Source organism: Chiloscyllium plagiosum, chromosome 25 (assembly GCF_004010195.1).
Source record: "Chiloscyllium plagiosum isolate BGI_BamShark_2017 chromosome 25, ASM401019v2, whole genome shotgun sequence".
NCBI classification, from domain to species: Eukaryota; Metazoa; Chordata; class Chondrichthyes; order Orectolobiformes; family Hemiscylliidae; genus Chiloscyllium; species Chiloscyllium plagiosum.
The window spans coordinates 22,908,426-22,923,275 of record NC_057734.1 but is presented as its reverse complement, the minus strand read 5'-3'; the positions used below and the strand labels follow the sequence as shown (position 1 = coordinate 22,923,275).

The 14,850-nt window shown below is 39.7% G+C and overlaps 1 protein-coding gene across 2 annotated transcripts in view; it reads left to right on the top strand.

Annotated features, from left to right (window-relative positions):
• Positions 1–14,358, top strand: part of LOC122562637 (cytosolic arginine sensor for mTORC1 subunit 2-like) — a 54,709-nt gene extending 40,351 nt beyond the window's left edge. Inside the window, exons 5-9 of one of the 2 annotated variants that reach the window (XM_043715654.1) lie at positions 967–1,090; positions 1,394–1,501; positions 4,160–4,242; positions 9,176–9,270; positions 13,318–14,358. In XM_043715654.1, the coding sequence (XP_043571589.1) occupies positions 967–1,090; positions 1,394–1,501; positions 4,160–4,242; positions 9,176–9,270; positions 13,318–13,383 (476 nt within the window). In that variant the 3' untranslated portion in view covers positions 13,384–14,358. Of the gene's footprint in view, positions 1–966; positions 1,091–1,393; positions 1,502–4,159; positions 4,243–9,175; positions 9,271–9,445; positions 9,614–13,317 lie in introns of those variants that run through there. The other variant, XM_043715653.1, reaches the window with a different exon arrangement.
• The last annotated feature ends 492 nt before the right edge of the window (positions 14,359–14,850 follow it).

The following is a 14,850-nucleotide window of genomic DNA, read 5'->3' as shown; positions in this document are numbered from 1 at the left end:
CAGAACTGGCTCAAAGGTAGAAGACAGAGGGTGGTGGTGGAGGGTTGTTTTTCAGACTGGAGGCGTGTGACCAGTGGAGTGCCACAAGGATCGGTGCTGGGTCCTCTACTTTTTGTCATTTACATAAATGATTTGGATGCGAGCAGAAGAGGTACAGTTAGTAAGTTTGCAGATGACACTAAAATTGGAAGTGTATTGGACAGCGAAGAGGGTTACCTCAGATTACAAGAGGATCTGGACCAGATGGGCCAATGGGATGAGAAGTGGCAGATGGAGTTTAATTCTGATAAATGCGAGATTTTGCATTTTGGAAAAGCAAATCTTAGTAGGATGTATACACTTAATTTTATGGTCTAGGGAGTGATGCTGAACAAAGAGACCTTGGAGTGCAGGTTCATAGCTCCTTGAAAGTGGAGTCGTAAGTAGATAGGATAGTGAAGAAGGCGTTTGGTATGCTTTCCCTTATTGGTCAGAGTATTGAGTACAGGAGTAGGGAGGTCATGTTGCGGCTGTAAAGGACATTGATTAGGCCACTGTTGGAATATTGTGTGCAATTCTGGTCTCCTCCCTATCGGAAAGATGTTGTGAAACCTGAAAGGGTTTACAAGAATGTAGCCAGGGTTGGAGGATTTGAGCTACAGGGAGAGGCTGAACAGGCTGGGGCTGTTTTCCCTGGAGCGTCGGAAGCTGAGTGGTGACCTCATAGAGGTTTACAAAATTATGAGGGGCATGGATAGGATAAATAGGCAAAGGGATATCTGGTTGGCATGGACGGGTTGGACCGAAGGGTCTGTTTCTGTGCTGTACATCTCTATCTGAATCTTCAAAATAAAACTTAGGAAGAAGACACTCAAAATGTTTTTTCTTCTTGATGGCCGGAGACTGGAGGAGTTTAAAAGTTTGATGATTTATTCTTGCCAGTGAGCTCTTGACCTGAACCTAATATTTATTCTTCTCTGTTTACAGCTGCCAGCCCCACAGTTCATCCAGTGTTAAGTCCCAAGAACCAATTCTGTGTAATGAGCTTGGACCCAGATACTCTTCCCACTATTGCCACTATTCTCATGGATGTAATGTTCTACTCTGCAAGGTTTCAAACTTCTTTAAAAAATCTTTGATAAATGGTGCTTAATATAGTAATTGCTTACTGTGTAATCCACATAACCCTTTATAGATGAATCTGTTAATGTAATTTTGGGGAAGTACATGTGGTACTTTTTTTGATTCAACATCAATCTCAGATTTAAAAAAAACCTTGAGTCCTTTTCATCCCTAAAATACCCTGATATATTTTTGACTGAGTTTGATTTCATAGAATGCAAAAGATTGAAATGAATTTGCGATTGCTTCTCAAAAGGAAATGCTGAGGAATTAATGTATCCTTCTGTTGCAGTTTGAAAGCTCTGCCTGCTGATCAGGATCTTGACTACATTCGTTTCTTTTCTTTTTCATTGATCGATGGCTATATTTCAATAGTAGTGGACACACAGACACAGAAGAGGTTGGTGTTCTTGAAAGTCTTTTAAGAGAACTTTGTGACATTAGGGATTTTGGAATATACTAAAGTCTTTGGAATACTTTGGAATATGTTGTTATTTGATATTCCCCCCCCCCCCAAACAATGAATGATATTGTCTGAAAAGAATGAGCACTGCACTCTGTGCCATTTTTCTGTTTTGTAAGTACGGCAGCAAATTGTTACTGAGATTTGTGCTGCTTCAAAACCTCAGATGAAATTTGATTTTCTGCTGCTTACCTTTTTCTCATTAGACCTATAGAAACTTGTAAAATAGGAGGCCCTGTTATCCATGTTGCCAATGTTGGCTCTTTCAGAGTTATCCAATTTGTGTTCAGCTATACTCTTGAAAAATTTATTTTTGACATTATAACCAATTCCCTCTTGGAAGTTACTATTCAATGTATTTCCAGGCTCTGTTCACTAACTCATAATGCAAAAAAAAAACTCTGCCTCTTTCCTCTGTTCCTTTTGTCAATTCTGTTGAGTTTGTGTTCTCCCTTAGCTATGCAGTCAAATATTATCATTAATATTTTTTGCATCTGTATAGTCTCCCTTGATACTGTCTACTGTAAAGAAAATAATTCCAGCTTCACTCATTTTTCTATTTAACTGACTTTATAAGTCCTAAGCACAGTGGCTCGGTGGATAGCACTGCTGCCTCACAGCACTAGGGTCTCGGGTTCGATTCCAGCCTCAGGTGTCTGAATGTGTGGAGTTGGCACATTCTCCCTCTGTCTGCGTGGGTTTCCACTGGGTGCACCGGTTTCCTCCCATAGTCCAAAGATGTGCGGGTCAGGTGAATTGGCCATGCTAAATTGCCCATAGTGTAAGGTGCATTAGTCAGAGGGAAATGGGTCTGGTTGGGTTACTCCCCTGGAGGGTTGGTGTGGACTGGTTGGGCCAAAGGGCATGTTTCCACACTGTAGGGAATTGAATCTAATCTGCAGCATCATGGAATCTTTTCTAAGTATTATGTGCTTAAAATGTTTCCCACTGTTGTTCTACATCGTTGTTTGCTTATATTATCCCCATCCACTTTATTTTTTGAAGTTCTTTCTCGCCCCCTTTTGAGGTCAGCATTTCCCCAATCCTGCTCTTTGTTATATATGATGTCTTTCTCAGTTGTTATTCTTAAAGCAGGCCTTTGCAATGTGGAGCTCAGAACCCCAAGTGGGGTCGTGAAATCTGGGACTATAGTGACTCTTGTGAAGTTTGGATTAAAGTTACAACAGAAATGCTGTCACTCTAACAGTGCCCTCACTGGCAACCATGACCATTTTCAAACCTCGATATGGAGTCGCAGTGGGAAGATGTTTGGAAAGCAGCATCTAAAAGCATAAAAGACATTGGTCATACATTTTATTTCTTTTAGCTACCCCATTCCTAGTCCCAGTGGTAAATCCTCTCTCCTTTGTTCGGTTTCTTGAACACTTTAAATTAGAATTGAATCTTGTACATTATCATAGAGACAATAATAGAATTTCCCTGTTTTCCTGTCCTTTCTCTCTCCTAGTCAGTTGATTACTTTAAGAATAGTGGAAATCCCCCTGCCCCTAATAATTATTATTCTGCTACTTAATCTCTTTGATTCTATTTGTACAATTCTTCCTCCACCATTTTAGGTGGCCTCTAGATTACCCTAATCAATGCTTTTCTTATCATTTTATCTCAACCACATGGATTTTATTTTTGTATTGTAATGAGCCTGTCTCCACCATCCTTCTCTGTTCTGATGTTTTTCACAGGTGTAGCTGCTGTAATCCACTTTCCCTTTTGTCCTTCACTTTTGTAATTATAACCATGCCTTGCAGCTTTTAAAATTTCTAGTCTTGATCTTTCTGCAACCATGTCATAAGAAAACATAGCATTCTTGTTTTCCAGCAACATAGTATTGCCTTGATTTCTTCTTGTTATGAAAGGCACTATATTTCAGTACAGGCAGGCTAACTGATTCTTAATTGCAGAAGTTGCTGGAAAAACTCTGAATGACAAAGTGTTACTGGACTCAACCTTTAACTCTGCTTTCTCTCCACAGATGCTGCCAGACCTGCTGAGTTTCTCCAGCAATTTGTTTTTGCTTGATTTCCAACACCTGTGGTTCTTTGTTTTGTATTATCTTGATTGTAGCTTGTACTTCTTAAAAAGCTGATACAAATTAAATATTTGTTAAATAATTCTATTTACCTTTTTTCCATCAAAATCTTGACAATGTACTCATTAGCTCTGTTTTCCTGATTTTGCTTGTATCTAGGCTGATTTTAGTTTCCTTTACAATGCAAAATGAGTCCAGTGGATAGTGGGCTGGATTAATAAACTCCAAATTCTTAGCTTTGGGCCGAATGGCCTTTTCTTGCTATCTGTGCTGAGGATTGGGATGGATAATTGTCTCGAGTTGATAAGCCAGGGCCAAGTAATACAAATGTGTGAATACATGAACATTGTATACTTAAGCCTGATTTATCTTGAGATATTATTTGCTTATTTTATATGTCGCTCTTTTATCTCAGGAGTGATTTTTGTTTAAGTGGTTGTGGATTGGATCCACAATGGGAGATGCTATGTGGGTCATGGTGACCTTCCCAACAGGCCAAATGAGCCTTTTGCATTGTTTCTACTTGACCAGTTGTTTGCACTTAACAGGTTTCCCAGCAACCTGCTGCTCACCAGTGCCTCGAGTGAGTTATGGAGGATGGTGCGGATAGGTGGACAGCCCCTGGGATTTGGTAAGTATGAATGCCGCCAACTTTTGCACTTGCTGTTTTTCTTGCATTAATAGTTGGATGGGAGATGATAAACTGGAGATTTAATGAGCTAATCATCCTGGTTTTAATTTCCCTACAAAATGCCTTTGGATGTGCAGGTTGATTTTCAATGGAGGAATGCCAGGATTTGATCACATTCATTTACTTTCACAAGAGTGCATTATGACTGATAACAATCTTTAGACTTTGATCAGAAATAAATGGGATGAAACTTTGTTTGTAGAAGATTTGATTATCTCTAGGGAAAGTAATCAGTAAATGCTTTCCTAACCTGGGGTTACTGGAATGAGGATGTCCAGTTCCTGCTGGGGTCAACAGTCCATTTTATGAAATTATCCTGCTGTTTGTAAGAGTTGCTCAGAAGTGTATCTCTCCATATTGTCTGCCATTGTATTTCTCTTGGTGACACTGTTTCATTTTTAAGGAAAAAACCTATTTCTTTATAATGTTGGCCTCCCATGGTGAGTTAGTGGCAAGCAAAGGTTTCAGGGTTATTTTCTGATTTTATTTCTGTTTATTCTGTGTGGAAATAATTATTGATCTACTGACATTACCAAATGTCACCTTGCCTGCTTGCTCAGTTATTTTGTTTATGTTCAAGAGAACAATAATAACAGATTTCTAGGTATTAAAGATTGTAATGGAAATGGGTATTGCATAGGAAAATGACACTGAAATAATGGTCATTACTCCTATTTTAAATATTCTGAAAATGGCTGCTACAAACCAAGTTTCAAGTAAATACTTTATTTTCATATGGACACCCACAGAAATCTGGGGAATTCATGCACCTCCTTATTTAAGGATGGACTGATCAATTCAAAATGACCATTGACTTTCAGATTTTCTACCTCCCTTCTTTATTGCTAGACAAACGGGAATGTTGAAACTCTATTCCCTTCTATTTAACAGAGATAGAATCTATCAACTTTCTGTTGGATTACATTCACAGAAAACTGACTCTTCAAAGGTTGTTAAACCATAGCACAGCACAGGCTTAGAATTTATATGAATGCAAGGCCCTTACTTGGAAATGTCTTTCAGCATATGACTTTTCAGGCATCATATTTTCTTAAAGACTTGAAGAATCAAACACCTTTTTGCAGATAAAGCTACCAAAACTATTGAAACTATTAGAGCACCAACACTTTTCAACTTCATGTTTGTGAGAAACGATCTGAGAAATTTAGATAACGAAATCTTTGCAGTGTGCTGAGAATTTCTTGCTTTACAACACATTCTTAATTCAACTTGAAAGTATGTAAGTCATTTGAGAAGCTACAGGACGGGCGCGTGGCAGACTAGAGATAATGAATTGAAGGCTGAGAATTCTAATTTATGTACTTGGTGGTGTTGAATCTTGTTTGAGATAGTGTTGATTTCAGATGTTTGAGATATTTGTGTTGATTAAAGTGTGAGCAAATAAATAACCTTTTTATTTTTGTACTTTCAAAAGCTTGCTGCTGGATTACTTAATTGAATTCCACACCCTATGGGAAAAATCTAATCTTGGGCAGTAAGAAAATACACCCATTTTGTCTGCAATATGTAAAACAAAACATAAATATCCATGTTTAATACTATAACTGTATTAAAAGCCAAGTACTTCTAAAAATGGCTAATTAGAAGCAAGAAGGATGTGAACCCCCGAAAGAAGAGAATTTCAGTAAACTCTCACTCACCCCAACCCAAAATAAAAGCAGACTGTGGATCACATCAAGGAAGTAGTACAAGGCAATGCAATGCCAAATAACAGGAGCATCCGGGTTGGAGGCTTGTTGACTTGTGTTTCATTGGGAATGGAGTCGAGGCAGTGGGGTCAGGCCTGATGGTGTACAAAATGAGGGGAGATGTGAAACCACAGATCTGCAGGTTCTGGTTAGCATAAGGGTGGGTTAGACTGTGTGGAGTATTGAGAGGCCCAATGTAGCTGCATGTGGTTCAGCACATCTGGTGATGGATTGCTAAATCTTTAAACCTCCTCAATGCTGCCCATTAAACAATACGATTCATACAGTGTGTCATTCAGACAGACTTTTAGATAGAAATGGGGACCAGAACATTTTTAACTGTGAAATACAAATTTGCCTACTGTATGTCTGGAGGAAAATAGCCTGTCAGTGAGAATGGGGAATATGATACTTCAATTGCATCTCCGGAAGACTGTACTAGTCATAGATAACAAGTGACGATTGACTTGCTCATTTCCAGGTTAGATTGGTTTTTGTTCATTGACTTTAGCTGTAGAATCAAAATAGATAATTTTCCTAAAATATTGGACATTTGTGATTCATTGTCTTTTTTTTGCACTGCCTTGTATTGGTCATTTCGTCTCATTTATTTTAAGTTTACATATTGTATGGTTAAATGAGTTAATGTCCCTTTTTATATGGCATATTATGATATGACATGATTTTTGTGCAATTTTCTGTCTCGAAAGATCAATAGCTGATTTTGTTTTTGCCCATCAGTTATCTGTCATCCTTTTTTTAATGCATCTGTGCTGAACTGGAGCAGTTCATCGACTTCATCAACTTCCACCCTACCTTCAAATTCACTGATAGTCATAGAGATGTACAGGACAGACCCTTCGGTCCAACCCGTCCATGCTGACCAGATATCCCAACCCAATCTAGTCCCCATCAGTTATCTGTCATCCTTTTTTAATGCATCTGTGCTGAACTGGAGCAGTTCATCGACTTCACCCACAACTTCCACCCTACCTTCAAATTCACTGATAGTCATAGAGATGTACAGCACGGAAACAGACCCTTCGGTCCAACCCAATATGCTGACCAGATATCCCAACCCAATCTAGTCCCACCTGCCAGTACCTGACCCATATCCCTCCAAACTCTTCCTATTCATTATACCCGTCTCGATGCCTTTTAAACCTCACTTGGTTTATCTTGGACACCTCCCTCCCCTTTCTTGACTCCTTGTTTCCATCTCCGGTGACCAGTCTACAGACTGGTATTTACTATAAACCCACAGACTCCCTAACTATTTGGACTACACCTCTTCCCACCCAGTATGCTGCAAGAACTCCAGTCCGTTTTCCCAGTTCCTCTGCCTCCACTGCATTTGCTCTGACGAGGAGACATTCCACTCCCAAGTATCTCAGATGTCCACTATTTTGAACAATGTACTTTATCCCCAGTCTGTCGTCCAGACAGCCCTCCACTGCACCTCCTTCATTCCCTGCTCTACAGTTCTAAACATACCACCCCACCAGTCTCCACAACCAGTGTATTATCCTTTTAAACACTTCCACCAACTCCAATAGACCCCACCACTAAGAATATCTTCCCATCCCCATTCCTATCTGCCTTCTGCAAGGGCCATTTCCCTTAGACAGTCCTTGGTTTGTGCCACTCTCCACCAACCCCCCAAACCCCTAGGTATGTTCCCCTGGAACTGAAAATGCAGCAAAACCTGCTGGCACACCATTCCTCTCATCTCCATCCAGGGCCCCAAACAGTCCTTCCAGGTGAGGCAGAGGTCACCTGTCTCCCTTCCAACCTAGTTTACTATATCCGTGCTCCCAATATGGTCTCACATCGGTGAGACCAAATGTAAACTGGTCTCACATCGGTGAGACCAAATGTAAACTCAGGGCACGTTTCGCTGAGCATCTCAACCGGACCCACGGGCCAACATGACCTCCCAGTCACTGCCTGTTTTAATTCCCCTTCCCACTCCCTTTCCGACGTAACCATCCTTGGCCTCCTCCGTTGCTACAGCAAATCAGACCGCAAACTGGAGGAACAACAGCTAGTCTTCCGCCTGGGCAGCCAATAGCCCGGAGGATTCAACATTTGAATTCTCCAAATTCAAATAGACTCCCTTCCCATCCATTGACTCTCATTCCTAGCCCTTCGTGCTCCCTTTCATTCCTCTGACCAACCCCTCCTTCCAGCTCCCAACCAAATTCATTCCTCCCATTGACTAACCAGGCCATACAGTCTACCTGTGTTCACGTATCCCTACCTCCCTCTCCCCCACTATCCCTTTATCGGCAGCTCCCCTTACACCCACTCCCAATCCTGAAGAAGCGCTAAACCCAGAAATGTTGACTTCTGCACCTCCTGACTCCACTGGCTGGCATGGTGGCTCAGTGGTTAGCACTGTTCTCTCACAGCACCAGGGGCCTGGGTTTGATTACAGTCTCTGACGACTATGTGGACACACTCTGCCCATGTCTGTGTGGGTTTCCTCCCACAGTCCAAAGATGTGAATTGGCCATGCTGAAAAGGGTCTGGGTGGGTTACTCTTCAGATGTGGACTTGCTGGGCTGAAGGGGCTGTTTCCACACAGTAGGAATTCTAATTCTAATTCGAGTTAGAATGATGCTGCCTGCTTGCTGTGTTCTTCCAGCAGCTGCGGTTTGTTTCTACTCCTTTTGAATAAGCAGCACATCACTAATCAAGATGAATCTCCGGTGGGGAAAGGGATACTTTGCAATTCTGATCTCTTTCAATTTGGGCTTTAGATTTCAGATTTGGAATGCTACTGTGTCTCTCTCTATACTCTTTAGTACAAATCTAATCTGTGTGGCTGATTTGTTGGGGGCCTGTAAATTTTTATATTTTTTCAAAACAAATCCCATTAACTGTCTATTTAGCAGCTTGTTGAACTTCAATGCAGAGGGGAAGCCCCTCATCTATTTGACCTTCACTTGCAAAGGTGACACTTTTGTATCATGTTTAAATGCTGTGGCTGAGAGCACCTGGTTATTTCCATGGCCTAATGTAATGGAAGGGCTGTCTGAATGTAAGCATAATGCAGTGAAGATAATTATTGTAAATTCACTGTGCAGTAGTGTTGGTTGTTTAATCCATCTGTTGTATGCAAATCCTGACTTTTTTTTAAAATTTTAAATTTGTCTGTTCAGATGAATGTGGGATTGTTGCACAGATCTCCGAGCCTCTAGCAAATGCTGACATTTCTGCGTACTATATCAGCACCTTCAATTTTGACCATGCACTGGTAAGAGTTTGATTCTTTTCTGTATGCATTTATATGGTGACCATATGCTTAAAAACCATGGACATTATTGGATTGAGGAAACAAGATGTTTTTCTGTAAAGTAGTGGGTGGAGCATAGTCACTTTTCTTGACTTTATTTGGTGCCTGAGTTTATTTTATTGTTTCCTCTTTGCAGTGGGCTCTGTTTATGCTACCGGCACTAGCTAAAGGAATTTTTTTTTTGTCTGAACGCTATATGAGCGTTTCCTTTAGAAAGTTGCAGTATTTCTTTTTGGAATGCATCAGCATGAACTATTGGATGATGTGGAGCTGGGTCATTGTGGAATGACCTGCTGCTGGAAGAATATACAGTATTCTCACAAACTGATGGAAAACCAAGTTGTTGCTTGGGGGAAGAACTGGCAAAGGTTAAAATTCTGACTTTTGAACATCATCTTTTTCAGCCTCCCCCCACCACCTTTTTTTGTAATTTCTTTTATTATCTATGGTAACACTAGCAATCATGGAATTGTCACCTGATAGTGAATAAACTGTTTACGAATTCTCTCATCCTCCCAATAAGTGAAGATCTGTCCATCAAATGCAGTAATTACATCATCCTGTTTTAGAATGTGGTTTATGTATCTGAATCTTGTATGACTTTTCAACCAATTAAACCTTGAAAATGTTTTTTGCCAATTTTCAAAAGTTTTTGGGAGCTGCTTTTATACTGACAAATTAGGGCATGTTTCAACCCTTTTTCATTTAATGGTTTAAAATTCCTCAGCATGGAATATTTTATAGTGAACAACAGGTTTAGCCATTCATTTGTAAGGCTTCTTCAACCAGATTAAAAGGACAGCAGATACACGGAACATCACCATCTGGAAGGTTCCTTCCAAGCCATTTTGAACAGATTTTCAGATTGTAAGCAGGGTTCACTGGTGAGGTAATTTCTCCTTTTGAGTTACATCAGTGATATAAATCAATATTTATTCAGAAATATATTGAAGATGAGGAATTTAGGAATAAACTTCAAGACAGACGATTGGTGAAACGTCCTGACTTGGAACTATATTCCTATTCAATCAGTCTCACTGAGTCTACATCCTGGAACTCTTTCCAACAGCACCATATTGTCCTTACACCCCAAGGACCACAGCAGTTCTTGTAGGCAGCTGACCACCTTTTCCAGTGCCGTTAAGGATTGACAACAAATATTGACCTAGCCTGCATCGCCATGTCTCATCAACTTTAAAAGCAATGATCCCATGTGATTGACATTTTTGGCTCTTTCTTCTGGTATGATTGTAATATAGCACCTGTGCATCTTGTCTAAGGGCTTGACATCTTCCTAAAATGTGGTGCCCATAATTGGACTAAATATTCCATCTGAGCCATAACCAGTTTTGAGTCTTTTTTTAAAAGAAGTGTTAATTCCTTGGAGTTTTTTTTGCACAGTATATTTTTATTAAATCCCAAGATTTTGATTTTGTTTAAGATACATGTTAACTCTTGGACATGTTATATCTGCATTAACATGATAACGTCTAATTTATTCTTTATTCTTTATTTTTCCAGTCAAAATGAATCATTTCACTTTTTTTTTCAGAATGGCATTTCACCTGTCTTGTATCTGTCCGTTTCACCAATCGTCTGTCTTGAAGTTTATTCCTAAATTCCTCATCTTCAATATATTTCTGAATAAATATTGATTTATATCACTGATGTAACTCAAAAGGAGAAATTACCTCACCAGTGAACCCTGCTTACAATCTGAAAATCTGTTCAAAATTGCTGTGTTCTATCCCTCAACCAGTTTCCTATCCACATTTAATCCCATGAGCTTTGATGAAAATTCACAAAGTAGCCTTTTTAGCGAACAACATCTTTTGAAACTTCACACATTAATTGCACTATCCTCATCAGCCATCCGTTATTTCTCAATTAGTTTAGTTTAGATACTCCCTATTCTCCAGCAGCTGTGTAAAAAGTTGAGTATTCCAGAATGAATCAGATATTTAAAAAAAAAAATTAAAAATGCCTCTTGTCCTCTGTGGGCTGCCAAAATTAACTCAAGTCTGCATTGGTCATGTTTGAATTACTTGATTTCTCATTTTACTTGTTTTATATAAGATGTAAACTCTGCTCCAACTGGATCTGGTCCAGTTCTCTTTTTAACAGGTACAGAGTCCAAAGGTCTGCTGTATGGTTGGGGCAGCAGAGCAAAGAGCTACTTGTAATCCAAGGGTCCATCCTGATGAAGGACTTTTGCCCGAAATGTCAATTTTCCTGCTCCTCAGATGCTGCCTGACCTGCTGTTCTTTTCCAGCACCACTCTAATCTAAACTACTTGCAATCTAAGCTAATTCAATCCTTTCCTGACTTCTTTAGCATGACTCTTGTATCTACCAACAGGAATGTACTCCATTGTAAAGTTGTCATAGCCCCAGAAGAGACAGCGCTGTTGTGTCATAGAGTAATATTAGAAATGGTTTAGCCTGAGAGCCACTATGCCTCAGATGGGAGGAGAGGCTGAGAAGGTGGGACATTTGTGGTGACCTCAGTCGATACAGTGCTACTGGCATCACTCTGCGTTACAAGCCAGCCATCTAGCCAACTATTATTTTAATATTTCACTCATTTAATGTTTTTAAATGAAAACAACTCCAAGGTGAACAGAACTAACTTCTCAAGTCTCATTTATAGTCATATATTTTGCAGGCTTAAAAATATCTTTTTAAAAAAGATTTGGGTATTACCTTCGGAACATAAGGACATGGGAGACTGGTTAGCAAGGTTAGATCTCAGGGAATAGAGGGACATCTAGCCATTTGGATACAGAACTGGCTCAAGGTAGAAGACAGAGGATGGTGGTGGAGGGTTGTTTTTCAGACTGGAGACCTGTGACCTATGGTGTGTTACAGGGATCAGTGGTGGGCCCACTGCTTTTTGTTCTGTATATAAATGATTTTGATGTGAACATAGGAGGTATAGTTAGTAAGTTTGCAGATGACTACAAAATTGGAGGTGTATTGGACAGTGAGGAAGGTTACCTCCGCACAACAGGATCTTGTTCAGATGGGCTGAGGAGTGGCAGATGGAGTTTAATTCAGATAAATGTGAGGTGCTGCATTTTGGGAAAGCAAATCTTAGCAGGACTTATACACTTAATGGTAAGGTCCTAGGGAGTGTTGCTGAACAAAGAGACCTTGGAGTGCAGGTTCGTAGTACCTTGAAAGTGGAGTCGCAGGTAGATAGGATAGTGAAGAAGGTGTTTGGTATGCTTTCCTTTATTGGTCAGAGTATGGAGTACAGGAGTTGCGGCTGTATGGGACATTGGTTAGGCCACTCGGGTGGCGTCCCTGCTATAGGAAAGATGTTGTGAAACTTGAAAGGGTTCAGAAAAGATTTAAAAGGATGTTGCCAAGGTTGAGGGGTTTGTGTTATAGTGAGACACTGAAAAGGCTGGCGCTGTTTTTCCTGGGGCTTTGGAGGCTGAAAGATGGCCTTTAATAGAAGCTTCTAAAATGATGAGGGGCATGGATAGGGTGAATAGGCAAGGTGTTATCAGAGATGGGGAGTCCAAAACTAGAGGGCGTAGGTGAGGGGGGTGGTGGGAATATAGAAAAAGGACCTAAGGGGCAACATTTTCACACAGAGGGTGGTGTGTGTATGAAATGAGCTGCCAGAGGAAGTGATGGAGGCTGGTACAAGCCCAACATTTAAAAGGCATCTGGATTAGTACATGAATAGGAAAGGTGTACAGGGAAATGGGCCAAATGCTGGCAAATGGGACTAGCTTAATTTAAGATATTTGGTCGGCATGGACAAGTTGGACCGAAGGGTATGTTTCCATGCTGTAGAGCTGTAATGCTAAAAATTGCATACATTTGATTGCAAGCACTTGCCTTTTTAACATTTTGGTTTGGACTGGGTGGCATAACAGGTGAGGAATAATCATAGTTGAGGTTTTCATTGGGAAGATACCTTTTTATAAAGGCAATTTCCCTTTAAGCTGCTTTGGTTCAACCAGATTAATCTACTTATTTTCTTCTTATCCCTCAGGTGCCTGAAGAAGATATTGATAATGTTATTACTATGCTGCATAGACGTCAGAATGGTGAAAGATAGCCGAGATTGCTCGACGTTATATTTACAATGTCTTCATCAAGTTGATGTGTCAATTTCGGAGACCAGAAATTATTGTCTCTCAAAAACCTATGCTATCAGCATAAGGCAGACATTTAGACTGGGTTTTCTACAATATTTAATAGTTGAACAATTTACTTAGAATAACGCTTGCTAATTTTCTTCAGAAAGGTTTTAGTTGAATTCTGTTTACTACTTCAATGATTGAACTCTTATGCACAGCCATGAAAATTTGCATTACCATTTTGCACTAAGACCTTCAATGTGTGGGTGGTCTTGTTCAAAGACCTGGAAAATGTTCCTGTTTTGCTTCACAAGGGTAAAGTGGATATTGTGTGCAGAATGGTTTAAAACAACATATAATGCAAGTAAGTCTGGTCACAAACCTTGAAACATTTGAGTTTTATCAGACTCCAACCCAAGGTTGTCTTTAAGCCTGAAGAAAATTGGAGGACGTTGGGAATTGTTGAGGGGAAGACGCTAAAAGCTTTACTCAACTATTGGAATTAGTCCATGGATGAATTTTTAATCCGACGCAGGCTGCAAAGAATTATACTTTAATTTTCCATGAAAATCTTATCTAATTCATTACTAAGTATTTTCATATACTTGCAGTTATAATCTTCCTTGATCTGTAATTAAGTGGTGCTGCTACTCTTGCATTACAGCAAGCTTCCTTCATCTCTGAAGGCCAAAAAGATGTGATCAAGGAATGTGGAATTAAAAAGCTGGCATCTTGTGGTTTTTATTAATGAAAACGTTCAACAGGTGCTTTAGTTACACGGCAACCAGAATATGCTGAGGAGTGATTTTAAATTTAAAAGTTTATTACTTTCAGTTCAGGAACTGAAGCTGTAACTGTGAAGCTAATTACTGAGCAGATATCTGGTTGCTGACTGTAAACTTGTTTCTTTGGGATTGTTTAAGTCTTATTAAAATTAGAACTAATTTGTGAAAACAAAGAGTGTCTGTGTGGTTCCTGAACATACAAATCAGTTAGAAAAAGGTACAACGCAATATTGAAGGAAGCAGTAGCTGATTATGTGGAGTACTTTCAATGTTGGCTACTCCTCAATCCTATGCTCACGCAATCAAACTCTTATTTACATGCTCACTTCAAGTGGCTTCCATTGAGAGTCCTGTTCGGTTGTTGGCAAGTTGTTCAAAAATCATTGGTAATTCTTTCCACATGCTGCTAATAATATTTCCCCAACTGCTTTGTCCTAGTTAATGATTCCAGAAGGGTGAAGCTTCTAGTTCTGATCCTATAGAATGCTTTATTTTTGAACATGGACATTTCCGAGAAATAGCTGTGGATATTTGTAGGACAATTAAAATGTCATTGTATACTACTTTCTTCCCCGAGCTGACTTCAATAGATTATATTCCCATCAACGTGATCTGTTGTGAAACTGTTTACATGGTGAATGTAAGCACAAGATTTCATTT